Here is a 13,935-nt window from a genome sequence, read left to right as displayed (position 1 = left end):
CACGGTCGTAAACATCTAGTCACGTGTACTCTGAGATGGACGTGCAGGTCAGGAAATGACGTAAACGGACCGTGTATGGTTTGTTATTTGTGTTATTACATTACGTGTTGGACTAAATACATGGACATATTGAGGAAAGTATTTCGGTTTTATGGAAACGGATTTCATATTTCACAAGAATGGATACTTGGCGAACTGTACAGATAGTCCTGAGTCATAAGATGATCGTTGTGGATAAAGGGAAGACTTTGAAGGTATGTAGCATTATAGCTTTTCTTACTTAGCTCAGGGGCTAGCCGAGCTAATCGCTAATACTATTGCGGCTGTGAGCAACCATATAAGTCGTGAGTGGTCTTGAATGAATCAGGACAATCTAAGCTTTCCAACGATGTACGGCATGAATATATATGTTTAAGGGTTGGTGTTTAAAACATCCAGAAGAACTTGTGGCTACCTCCTAACATCCGTCCCGTCCCGTGGACGGAACAGCGTGCGTTAAGTGGTTAATGTTGTGAGGACTGTACTGATAATATTAAGGACTTGAGTTACTTTTACTGAGTTACTGAGATGAAGTTTTATGTTTTTGAAATACTGAATGTCTCCACATACTAAAGAAGAAAGATTAAAGAAGATTAAAGAAATATAATATGTTCTTTTTTTTGCCAGCAAAATAATGTTACGCTGGACCTTAAGCCAAAGTGGTTCAAACATCTTACAGCAATTATTCATTGGAAAGGAATTAGTCAGTGACTCTAATATAACTTCTAAGGGGAGGAAAAGCCTAAGCCTTGAGATGGGCCTTTGGTTGTTATTAGTATTATTGCTGTTTTCTGACTCTTTCTCGCTATCACAGAGATTTGTCATATCAAAGAAATGAAGCAATGAGCCAGGGATTCAGCTACACGATGACCAGCGAGCATGAGAGGATACAGAATTAGTGTATGAAAATGTATTTTTTAATCTCAGAGTGATACTTCAACCCGAGAGAAAGGGAGTAGTGAACCATGACCCAGCATCATCCAGGCCAAGTGTAACTCTTCACTAATGGCTTGCACTCTTTGGCCCTTTGAATGCTGGGGTCTCATTAGCAAACCAGCACAGGCTACCACAAAGGCCATTACATTGGTCTGACCATTCTTTGTAGCCCTCACGCCATTAAGCCTGATACATATGGGAACCTAGCAGAGTGAGATAAGGGTTTCATTGCATTACTGAGTCCATTATGTGCCTGTGGGGAGTAAGGCATTAAAGTTTGTGGTCTGATTAAATTTAGTGCTGCTCAGCTTAAGAGTCAATTAGTGTATACAACACACCTCCATCCTCGATTGTGGTGCAGGTGACCCTTAGAATAAAACCATGAACATATGCATTATTTATTGATTACAGTGTATGTATTAGTCTCTGTTATGCAGTTTTGTATTTTTCATACACAGGTTGTGCATATGAAAACTATAAAATATACTTTCCTGTGTGGGTAATTGCAGTCACAAAAAAAGGAATTTATATTGAGTGATGATAGTGGAAGAAAGATACAAGCAATTTGTAGCTCCGACAACCATTTCAAGTGTGAATTATGGAGAAAGCATGGTAGCTCTTCAGACTCTAGAGGGGGCCTTCCAGCATTAGAAATGATAATTAAAAAAAGAAATGGAATTTTCCACATATTGTAAATACAAATACACACGTACACACAAATAAATGTTCACCAAAATGCAATGTGTCCAGAAAATAGGACATTTACAGAGACAGGCTTATTTTAATAGAGCCAGATATTCATGCTACTCTGGCTGTGTCAACCTTTGTCTGTTTTTTTTCCCCTTCAGCAAAATCTAGGCCATTCTCAAAGGTCTGTGACCACAGAACTATTTCAGCACACATCATCACATCTCGCCTTTTGGACTGAAATTTAATTGAATTGGAATTAAATTTTTAGAATTGTAATGAGACATTGCAGGGTGTAGGAATCAGGAAAAAGTAGCACTATTTTTGATGTGAATTGAATATCGTTGCCGTTTGATCCTGAGCATGTACCCACAATAGACATAAAAAGGATTCAAGGATGAAGGACATGAAAGGCTACCTTTCTGAGCAGATTTCATTGCATCATATTGGCTGGGATGAGAAACTGACAGAGAATGTGCACGGCATGTTCAAAAACGCCCTGCACTCTGGTTACTGTTTGTGTTGGCAGTGTTAGAGGTGGAAGATGATGCTGTGATTAGCAGCTTAGATTTTGTTCGATGTTAATCCATCTGTTGTCTGGACACGTACTATGGCTTTACTAACAGTACTTGCTTATTCCCTTTCTAATAAAGGCTGGTGAAAACTGACACAAGCTGTTATATTTCTCATTTTGTATTATGCTTATTTTTAATCAGCTGTGGAAGTCTGAGTCAGGGCACTTGGACAGAATACTAATGCACTATACAATAATTATAGACAACTGTGGGCTCTAAGGTGATGTAATGCACCATCTGGTGGCCATATTGAGGGCTCAAAGTGTGTTGATGAGAAGACTTTGTAGCATTTCCTTACTGTAAGATACCATTTAACGTGGTTAATGTTTATGTTTTTTTAACTGTAGAGTGATGTTTTTTGTGTGTAGTAAGATGGCAGCCTATTTTTTGGTAGCTAGTTGGTAAATAGTGTTTGGCTCGTACTTACAGTGCTTTCAATTTCAATGTTCATTGTTGGGAGCAATCCTAAACACTAGCATATAAGCCTGGAGTGTCACATTTTCCCATTGTTTCTATTATTCTGTAAGTGTTTTTTATATAGTGTGGATAGATGTGGTTGTTATGGTACCTGTAACTATTGTGATTTTGAGATTCACAGAGGGAACAAAACTGGTACTTGTCTGCCAAAACAGAGCCGATGTGTGTGTAATATGTGTCTGTCAGTCAGTCACATTCAGTAAACTGAGTCCTCTTGCTCCCTACGGAGCCCTGTCAGTCACCAACACAACAGCTCTGTCTTTTACAGGAGACCTTTGATCCCGAGGTCCTTTTCAATCTGTTCCTGCCACCCATCATCTTCCATGGAGCTTACACCCTTAATCAGGTGAGACAGCTGTCCTGACATGCCTTAAAGTAGGGGTGGAAAGACATCATCAAAGGACTTTTCTTTTTTACATGGGTGATACATCAGTTTGAAAAGGTGCTGCCTCGTTTCTTTCATGAATATTAAGTGACTTGTTCTGTGTTACTAATCAGAATTCATTTGAATTGCTATTCTAGAAACGATTCATTGGAAATCTGGGATCTATTTTCACATTTGCTTTTTTTGGTACCATAATCACCTTTATGACCATTGGGTAAGTATTGTTTGTTTATTTGTTCACACAAATTAAGAAATCAAAATTGAAGTTATTCATTATGGATGAGTGGATTATGAAATATAAGAAAGTAGGAACTACAAAATTCAGGTTCAAGGCACATTGAGCTGCATTTCATATAAGCAAGACCATCAGTAGTAGTGGTAGAAAATGCAACAGTATTTTATTATTCTTTGTTCTTTATTATACATATTATCCATATACATGAACGATGAATTACAGTTATGTTCATTTTAAATTGACATACTTTCAGTCAATACAAATTTGTTTATTACAACTGTTTTGCGCAATTTATACATAAAATTAGTATAAAAAAATCAATGTAATTTACTGACAAGAAAGTATGAAATATGTGCGCTTTAGAAAGAGAAAACAAAATGTTTTTCCAACGATGCAATTCTGCAATTAACTCAAATCTTTTGAAGGTGGGAGTAGCTTAACTGTTTGCTCAGTGAGTAGCATTGCAGCACAGTATAGGCCTTTTGTCATAGTAAGAGAAACACAGGTGTGAATAATCAAACTAATTATTGATTTGACTATTTCTAGTGTCCCAGTAAGCCTTGACAATGAGCCTGTACACAATCATTACGTTATTATGTTCTTCTCCAATAACGACAAGGCTAAATACCTGTCACGAAAAGATCAATGTGTATACTGCATGTTTATATAGAACAATTAAACATTCTTATTAAGTAATAATTAAGTATTAATTACGTCACTTTTCCAGTGTGAACTGTTTAAAATTGGCACACAGCTGTTATCTGTAGCATTGCTGTTATGTCTTTGAAACACTAGATGGCACTCTCAGACTTTGAAGGAAATCAAGGTTTTTGTTAACCGCTTGCTTTATTTTATTAATGCACTCATTTACAGCACACACATAAACTGTGAAAACTGTGTAACTCCAGCTTTGTTGATATCCTGTTGAAACTCCAGCATCATCTGCCATCAGGAAAAAATGAGTAGCCCTTAATTTTATGAAAACCATATGTGCCATTTATTTTTAATCCCTGACATTTTTTAGATATAGTTTTCACTAAAATATTTTAACCCACAGCAATATAAACAATATAATGTAAATATGTCTTGGAATTTAAAAGCTGTTCCTGGGTTTAACAGTTTCTCATTGTGCTTGTTGCTTACTCAAGAGATCTGTTGGATTTCTATCCATGATATAAGTCCATGTCTTCTTGATGCAGTATTGTTGCTATAGCTGGTGGGATTTTTCAACCTGCTAAAACCCGTCCCGTCCTTTAAGATGTCGTTCTTCCTTGCTTTCCTTCCTTCTTTCATCCATCTGTTAGTCCTTCCCCAGGAGTGCCCTTTGTCAAACCCCCACAGGTCCCCTGGGAAGCAGGGCAGGGTTTGACTTGTTGGGTCACGTGCACATTCTTTGACGCTAACCAATCCCATTGCTTGTTAGGAAGTCTGCCTTATCACACGGGAAAAAGAGAGCGTCATGGGAATGAGGGTACCCTACTGACTCAACTGATGAAGTACATTCTCTTCCTCTCTTTCTCTGTCTGCCTGTCTGTCACACACTGTTTCTGTCTCTCTCATATACACACACACACACACACACGCACACACACTGCACACTGCACACTTACACTGCACATCATTAGCATAACTTCAAATCTCCTATTAAGATATATGAATAAGACAGCTTAGTTGCTTGACCTGAGGGCAGCACTTTAAATCCCGGCCTCGGGGACAGGTCGTGTGCCATCTCCATGGTAACAGTGAGTTATGCCGATGGACAGAGAGGTTCCCCAGAGGGTACTCTGGCATACTCATTATTATGGGATGCTTCACAGTAACAGGTGTAGTGCACACATCAGCTACCAGTCAGGAACTGGGCTGCAGTGTTGAATGCTAATGGGACATTTCAGCAAGTTTTTGTTTATAGTGTACAGTATTTTTTATAAGCGAGAGCATACAATGGTGCATTCTGGGACAGTTAAGGTTTAGATTTGTTCTATTGTCAGGGGCCAGTGCTGATAAAAAATATTTTATTCGTCAGTTTGCTCCTCACACATTCTCCTCGTGGCTTTTAGTGTTCTTGGTGATTTTGTGGCCACACACACACACATACACACACACACACAAACACTCACACTCACACACACACATTCATTAGGTCTGAGTGCTTATGTCATAAAAGAATGTCAGGTTTGAAGATGGATAGATGCTAAGATGTACTGTCTAATAAGAGTATTTGTTATTTGAGTGCGTGGGTGAGTGGTTAGGTGGGTGTGGGATTTGGGGGAGGGTGGTGTAGATTCTGACACAGACACTTGCATAAATGTGGTTAAATTTAATGCTACTCAGAGTAGTCGTAAGCTTTGTGTGTCTACCTGTGCTAAGCAGCCGCTGCCTGGAAACAGGTCAACTCACCTGCTGATAGCATCTGGCCCCATTACCCAGACTACTCTGGGGAAGCCCTGCTGTGGTTAGAGGGATGACTGATAGGCCTGCTCTGGCTGGCGCTCCCTGATGACCTCACTGTATGTCCCTCTGTCTGTTTGTCCTCAATCCCAGGGCCTGCATCTACGGTTTCACCAGACTGATGGTGCTGTGGGGCCATGCAGCAGATGGAGACTTCCTCCTCACTGATTGCCTCATGTTTGGTGCCATCATATCAACCACCGACCCAGGTAGTTGGCCTAAAAAAGAAAGTGTTATCCTTTCTAATGGCAGCATTGCTTTTTTAACCCTTTTTGTTTTATTCTCATATAAACTTCTGCTTTTTGTAGCATATTTCTACTCTTCTTTACAAGAGTCACACTTTATTGCTATACAACACAAGCAAAAAAGACTAGAGCTGTTTGGCACCTGCGCACAGTGAATATATCATAGTCACATCACAGGGATCTTCCCGAGGTAAACACATGTAGATGACTCAAAGAAAAAAAACACCAAGTCAGAAAAAAAAATGTCAAAGACACATGACATGTTGAGACTGTTCAAGCAACTGTGTATTTTTTCATTTTTGCAGCTTCTGGGTTTTTTGATACTGGAAATGCAGTCTTCTGCAGTATCGCGTAACATGATCAGTTAAGATATCAGATAATGTGCTTAAAAAGGTCAAACTTGGCTCATGCTGTTCTTTCACACCTCTCTGGGCCTCTTTTTATATTATGTGCTTGATACTGTCAGGTGTAATAAAACAGTTAATTAGAATGTATGTGGAGTGAAAGCTATACATATAAAAATAAGATTAAACATCCCAATTTTACTTCACTTCCAGGATAAGTCCAACCATTTAGTAGTCCATTTATCTTTATATCAATGAAATGTTCTAGTTTTTGTTTTACATACTGCCGTCATTCTCTACATACCGCACAATGATGAATGACATAGGATTGATAACCAAGCCTATATGCAGCAACAAAGTCACCATGCCCTGTCTGTAGATGTAACTGCTTTGAATTTGATTCACCTTTTCCCCAAGTGGAACCACAATATCATCTGTGTTCTTCAAGAGCAGTCAAGAGCAAGTATGATGTCACCAGGCAACCCATGATGCAGCAACAGTGCCAATGTTCACATTAATGAATAATTTAAATCAATAAGTGGTTGATCCAAGTGAGTGTCAGAGAGGAGCTGTAGATCATGGTGCAGTTGTCACTCCGACTGACATTATTTTCCCATGCCATGCTGCCCTCGTCCGCGCCGACCCCAGCGCCCTCGTCACTTTGATTAGAATCACACTGCAGTGCATCGATGGCCTAAACACCAAGACCCCTAGGCTTTCTCCATCTCGCACTGTCCAAATATAGCGCTGGCGCTCTGATTTTCTGAAAGGAAGCCATTAAATTTTCCCTGTCTGTTTCTCTCTCTCTTATACATTTGCATTCATAGAGCTGACGCAGAAAAACTCTCCAGAAACACACACACGCGCACACACACGCACACACGCACACACACACACACACACACACACACACACACACACACACACACACACACACACACACGCACATACACACACACACACACACACACACACACACACACACACACACACACACACAGGTACAGTGATTCTCAGAACAAGTGCTGAAGAATAAAGTCTTGTGTGACAGTTCTCTGGCGGTGTCATTGACACATTGTGCAGTGCAACTATGGCACGTACTTACTGAAATGATGGAGATCTTGAGAATGCTGTGAAAGTCATTACAGGCGGAAAGCCAAGCTTTGAGCTAAATGGAGGCCCAATTTATTTGCCACTTTGGTTGTCCTGGTCTATGGAATATAAGAGATATTTGATAGGCCCGGGTCTCATTGCAACCATAATGACTTAATGCAAGCTTCCTCTGAGAGCAGAAGCAAGCAAAGCAACAATAGTCCAGTACATTAGAGTAGTGCCACTTTTTATTATTTTATTTACAGATTTAGCTTTGTAGCCACCGTTGAAGATACTGGGGTTATGTCCACTGTATTTCTGAGGGACTTTTGAGATTTGAATGACCTAAGGAGTCATGTTATGGTAATGTGGATGACTCTTTCAAGTAGGATTTATGTAGGCAAATATTATTTACAGGAACTATAAGTGAAAATGAATAAATGTCATGTGAGAAAAATTGCAAGTTTTCTGGTGGCTTGTCAAACATTTCTTTGCTGGGTGCAGTGGTACTGGGCAGATTTGGATTCATAACCTCAGTATTTCTGAAATTCTTGCTGCAGCCCTGTGCTGGTTAGCAGTCAGAGAGAAGATATTCTCCTCTCCTTTACCCCTGGCCTTTTCTGTTTTGAGTTCATGTTCCCCCCATGTCTGTGTTTTTTTTGCCTGGGCACTCTGCTTTCCTCTCATATCACAAAGACGTGCGGGTCTGGTGGTTTGGAGACTCTAAATTAATGTCAGTGTGAGTCTGTCTCCCACATATGGGTAGGGGATTGACTTCAGGACCTGGTGACTATTCAGAGGATTAAGTAGAGAAAATTACTGAAAATCTTCCTAATAATAGCATCAGCAGATCTAAGGGAAGATAAAGTTTACATTTATTCCAAGTTCCTGTTGTAGTGTTTTAGATTAGTAGAGGATTTTTTTAAAGCTATTTGTTGTCAGCAGAGACAGCTAATGAATAATAGTATTTTAATCTTTAATACCCCATTTTTGATAATCATTTAAGAATATGTAGCTATTTGTTTCTTGCAGTGTGCATCTGTTGATTTTTATATTGTTAGTTTTATACAGGCCCACAAAGCTTTGTGGCCATTAAACATACTCTTCTCAGACTCAGAATAAGACAAAGGTCAGAAAGTTGAACGCCTGCTGTGCTGCATCCTCTCCCCTCAGGGATGATTACAAAAGGTTGGTGAAACAAATCAAACATGAATCAAACATGTCTACCTTCTTTACATACTGCTTAGATAGTGTCACTTTGATACTTTTAAACACACACACTGTTCTATCTGTAGAGCCTAAACACCTCACCTATCAGTTTCTGGTCAGCCTATTCATGTACTGTTTATTGTCACTGTTTACAAAATCTCAGTCATAGATTCTAGTGTATCACTAACTAGAGAAAGACCAGCATGTACAGTAGTAAAGTCTGTGAAATCTTCCATTTCTGTGAGGCTGTAATTAAAAAGCAAGATTTGCTTTTCTTTTTTCCCCATTCCTTCAAAAATGTCATTCAAATTAATGGATGTTTTGAAAAGATCTTATCATGGCATTTCAAGGAACTAGTATGAGATTCTAACAAAAATAAACTGGAAACCTAATAATTATAAAGTGTCAGTTTTCTTCAGCTTGCACTCAAACTGTGATGAGGGCTATTACTGCTGCAGAGTGTTTTGATGCATGTTTGTGCACATGTCAATGCCTAAAAAATTGAGCACTGTTTGTGCTGAGCTGCAGAGATTATAGTAAATCCCTGTTGACCGTTATCTCTTCCCCTGATGCATCACTTTCAGTATTATATCTGCCTAATTTGGTGAAATCAGTGAGCAAATCCCATGCTCTCTGGCTGAGATGGCCATGAGCTTTGCCTCTGCTAAACCTCTCTAGCAGGGTAATTTGACCTAATAAGGCCTCCATTCGACCCTTTCAACTGTATTATGTCTGAAATAATTGTCTACTCTCTCCACCTTATGGTGTTGCTGTGGAAACTGATGAACACTTGACAGCTGTAGGATGGGGTTGCCATGACAACACAGCCAACCCGCACCCTTGTGCATGTGGTGGGTGCTATATTTTTTTCCTTCCTTTTGCAGTGTGAGTGGTGCACGACATGTTGTCATCAGCCAGGAATTATGGGAGCGAGGAGATGGAACGATCCTGACTCCAGGGCCTACCTTACCCCTCTCCAGATAAAGGATTTTCCCCAACCAGGAAGAGCATTAAACCTGTCAAAGACCAAAGAGCAAGATCTGTCAAAACAAGTCCTGAGGCTGCTCTCTTGCCACTGCTCTTATTGTTAATCCTGTCTTATCCTTGCTGCGATGCCCTCACTGGCCTAGTATTCACTACAGGGCCAAACGGTACTATCAGAGTTTACATATTATTCATAGCAAAAATCTTCCCTGAAAATAATTTGTAGGATTCTTTTGCTTCTTGGTCTTAACGGCTGGAATATTAATCTACTGGAGGCTGTTATTGTTTTGAATATGATATAGTCTGGCCTTTAGAGTAGCGCCACACTGAGTTTCTGTTTCCCTGTCCATTGCTGATATCCTTGTGTATGTATTTGTGAGCGTCCATTTTAGTTGTCTTACTCCAGGTCTTACATAGTTTTTGCAATATAATTTAGTTTTTCCCGATTTCTCATGTACTTATTACAATGAGAATTTGTGCCAGTGTATTGTATCTTTTTTTTAAATCTGTGTATCTACAATCTGTAGAGGTATACAGTCAGTAAACATCCAACCATCAAAGCTACAGGTGATATCATACAGAAGGAGATACTTCATGTGACACACAGTGCAGAGCTGACAGGCACGTCACCAGCTCGTCAATGTCAGTATTCTCCCTGTCACTCAGTGTCAACAGTTAGCCGTCTCGAGGTGCTGAGCATGTTGTGCACGCTTGCAGTCATTCATATGCTCAGCATCTTCTGCTTGATGTTTACTGTTGGTGAACTCACTGAGTTCAGCTCATATTCCTCTCAGCAGATGCAATGTGCGATGAGATTCAGCCATATAAATAAGTGAGCAATAAGTTGTTTGTATTTTTCACCACAGATATGAATTTTGCAATAAATGAGCTGAGAAATTACTTTTATACATATGACGTGGGGTGCAAGTTAAACATGGCATCTTCATTAAGATGAAGAAATAGTGCAGATGATCTTATTTATGCAGTATACTTGCTTGCCTTCTGATCTCAAACTGCTAACCAAAAGGAGCATTTGAATTACAGTATGAAAATTAGATCTCATTTATGGTCTCGAAGAATGCAAGGAAGATTTGTCTCTCTCTGTGCTATGAGCCTGTTCTTACTAATCAAATGTTCAAGGTGCAAATAAGGAAAAAGAGACAGATACATTTTCTTTAACCTCATATTTTCATAATCCATGAAAAACTAACTATTTAAACTTGTACAGTATGCTTTTATGTCAAATACATACAAATTCTGATTTTGATTATTTTGCTTCTGAAGTTGTCTCTATGATAGGCATGCTGTAAACAATACAATTTAAATGTCCAAGTAAATACTAGGTGGATGGCTCCCGGTTTTTTGTTTCCTAGGATAGCAAAGGCTTGATCTGCTGGGGAAAAAATCGCCCGCCAGTCTGAAAAGTGAAGCCATTGTGGAAGTGCCTCAACCCTTCATGCATTAGGGCATGGCTACGTGCATGCACCCTCACAGACTATTGTCTTCCGAGTAGCAGTCCACAAACCAATGGGTGACGTCACGGATGTTACGTCCATTTCTTCTATACAGTCTATGGTACAAATGCAATTTGAAACTACCTCCCAAAGGTGGTTTCCATCTGGTTTGCAAAAATCAGATTTCATGTGATTAATGACTGTTCAGACTTCATAAGAGCCATCTGGTTCCAATCTAGATTGGCTAAAAATAGGATTTTGGCTTGCAGTGTGAACACAGCCTTTATTTCATAAATTATGGTTCCATTAAAATTTTAAATAGATGACGAAGCAGTAAGCTTTAGGGCGTGGCTACCATGGCAACAACGTAACAGAATCATGGCTGTCTCTGGATTACGTTCATCATACACTGTAAATGTAACGTGTTAACCAAGCTTGCAGCTAGCGGTAGAGTCAACTCCACCCTCTCATCCAATTATGGTTCCTTCTGGCTCCAAAAATCCAAGATGGCAACAGTCGCTAAACTCGAGGTGTGAAAACATGGATGTATGAAGCATCCATGGTTACAGTCTATGGTAAATACACACTTAGCTGCAAGCCTGTGGATTGTGTAAATGTCAATGTCCATTGAATGTCGTCATGCAAGAGACACCTTGTGTGAGGAACTGAAGTATGTAAGGAGAGATTCTTTGTGTTGCTGAGCAGTGAGTGAGCCCTGCATTATTTAAAGCATGGAGCTCTCTGCCTGTAGTTTCCTCACATTAGATTATAATAGGCTCCTTTTGGATGTTTTAATCAGCTGCAACATCTTAGCTCTAATCTCCTCTTTTTTCCCCACAAGCATCTTTTCAAAAATCCCAGAATACTGCTCATTATATTATATCTCTCTACAGTGAAAACTGTAGCAAATGCCCCAAGCAATCTTGCGACTAGGTGTGGGATGACAATGATTTTCAAACCCAGGAAAGGTGTCCTGTAACATGCACAATCAAACACAATTAAAACAATTTTAAATTAACTGTAAATCTTGTGTAAACAAAGTATAGTACCCGTCAAAAGTTTGTACTCAACTGTGGCATACATTACTATAGTGTTAGAAAACTCTTTTGTTAATTTGATTTATGCTTATTTTAATTACACAAATTGCACTTTAGAAAGTACATTAATTCAATAATACTTTATTTAAGTGAACTGTCTATTTGAGTGTTTAATGTTGCACCTTCATACCATTCAAACCATTATAACACCACTTTTTAGAATAGCAATCACTGAAAAACTACAACAATGACAACATTTCCTTTGCATATAAATATTCAAATTCTGAAAATACACTATTCTTTTCCAAAGAGTAGTGTATTTTCTTAAGCTCGGACTGAATAATCATTTGCTTGGTTTAGTTACACTGGCTATTCCAAGTGTCAAAATCCTCTTTGCAGAGCTGTCAGTGTGCTGACATTCTCTGTCAGTTTTCATTGTTATGCTGTAACATTAATTCCTCTGGTTTCTCCTTTTTGTTGCAGCCAAAGTGATAATGCACACAACTTTTGCAGTGTGATTAGCAGAGTTATTCTATACTTTAAAAAAAGATGGTGCCCCCTACAGTTCTCCCTGGCAGTAACTCTTCTATTTTATTTTTAAGTGTCAGTCCTTGGCCTGTTGTCAGACCTGCGTGTGGACCTGGATCTGCATGCTCTGCTGTTTGGTGAGAGTGTCTTGAATGATGCCGTAGCCATCGTCCTGACACGGTGAGTATCTCTCTCAGCATCTGTCCCCTCCCTAAGAATGCGCTATATTTCAAGGGTTAATTGTGTGGGAGCTCAGGAGTTTTTTCATGGGGGTGGAAGTGTGGGGGAGGGAGGCTGCATGGATGCTGCCAACTTTAAGGAAAGGGTGTGATTGGCAAAACAGCATGAACGCCTCAGATGCTTTGCAGTGGACTGCGTAAGCAAGTTGCCCCTGGCACTGTCAGCATCTCATTAAGGTACTCAGTGGAGAGAATCACTGCCAGAGTAGAGAGACACTGCCAGCTAACAAAGTTAGCTTACATGGCTACTGTCAAATTCAGACAAAATACGGCATAAAATCCTCGGAAGCTCAGTCAAGTAGCCATGATGCAGTCAAGCCATATTCGTGCATTTCAATTACCGGTACTTCACTCTTTTCCCTCTACTTCTTCCCTTCTCTCTGGCTTTGCACTCAAAAAAATAATGTTTGTCCAGCTCACACACATTGCAGTCATTGTCTGCTCTATTTACGCAATGCTAGTTAACAGAGTTATTCAAGTAGTCATGCTCAACAGATGGAAAGATGCAGAAGAGAGAAGAGAGAGAGAGATGGAGAGGGGATAAAACTCACACAGGTCCACATTCGAGCCCAGGAAGGCATATGAACAAATGGAGGTGAAAGGGATATGACAGGGATAAGCTATGTGTACATATTTGCATATTGTGTTCTCACAGACTAACGCATCACATGTACAGTACCTGCACATATTCTGACATTTTTCTCTGCCTGCTCAAATGGGTTCAGACATGCAGACAGATGGAGGGAAAAAAGACGATTGTGCAGGTTGTTGTGTTCACCCTGGATACTATCTCTGTGTACATTGAAGCTCAGAAGAAGGAGCCTACACGTCTTCACAGATGAACAGTCAGATAGTGCTGCGTTTGTTCCTGGAGTGGCGTGACCGGACCTCATGCCATCTCCTGTCACTTGACTGGCTCACTAGCCTGCCGGTCGCCCTGGCCCCACACACAAAGCTGGCCCTTATTAGTGAGCCACGCGGGATCCTGGCACTGGAATTTTAACAAGCTCCCAGAGCAGCT

The 13,935-nt window shown here is 39.9% G+C and overlaps 1 protein-coding gene across 1 annotated transcript in view; it reads left to right on the top strand.

Annotated features, from left to right (window-relative positions):
• The window catches only part of LOC128382422 (sodium/hydrogen exchanger 9-like), a 57,500-nt gene that overhangs the window by 3,601 nt on the left and 39,964 nt on the right, over positions 1–13,935 (top strand). The window contains exons 3-6 of the mRNA XM_053342408.1: positions 2,983–3,060; positions 3,237–3,313; positions 5,876–5,991; positions 12,750–12,855. Of these exons, the coding sequence (XP_053198383.1) occupies positions 2,983–3,060; positions 3,237–3,313; positions 5,876–5,991; positions 12,750–12,855 (377 nt within the window). The remainder of the gene's footprint in view (positions 1–2,982; positions 3,061–3,236; positions 3,314–5,875; positions 5,992–12,749; positions 12,856–13,935) is intronic.

This window comes from Scomber japonicus, chromosome 21 (assembly GCF_027409825.1).
Source record: "Scomber japonicus isolate fScoJap1 chromosome 21, fScoJap1.pri, whole genome shotgun sequence".
Lineage (NCBI taxonomy): Eukaryota > Metazoa > Chordata > Actinopteri > Scombriformes > Scombridae > Scomber > Scomber japonicus.
The sequence above is the reverse complement of the archived record's forward strand: the minus strand, read 5'-3'. Positions and strand labels throughout refer to the sequence as shown.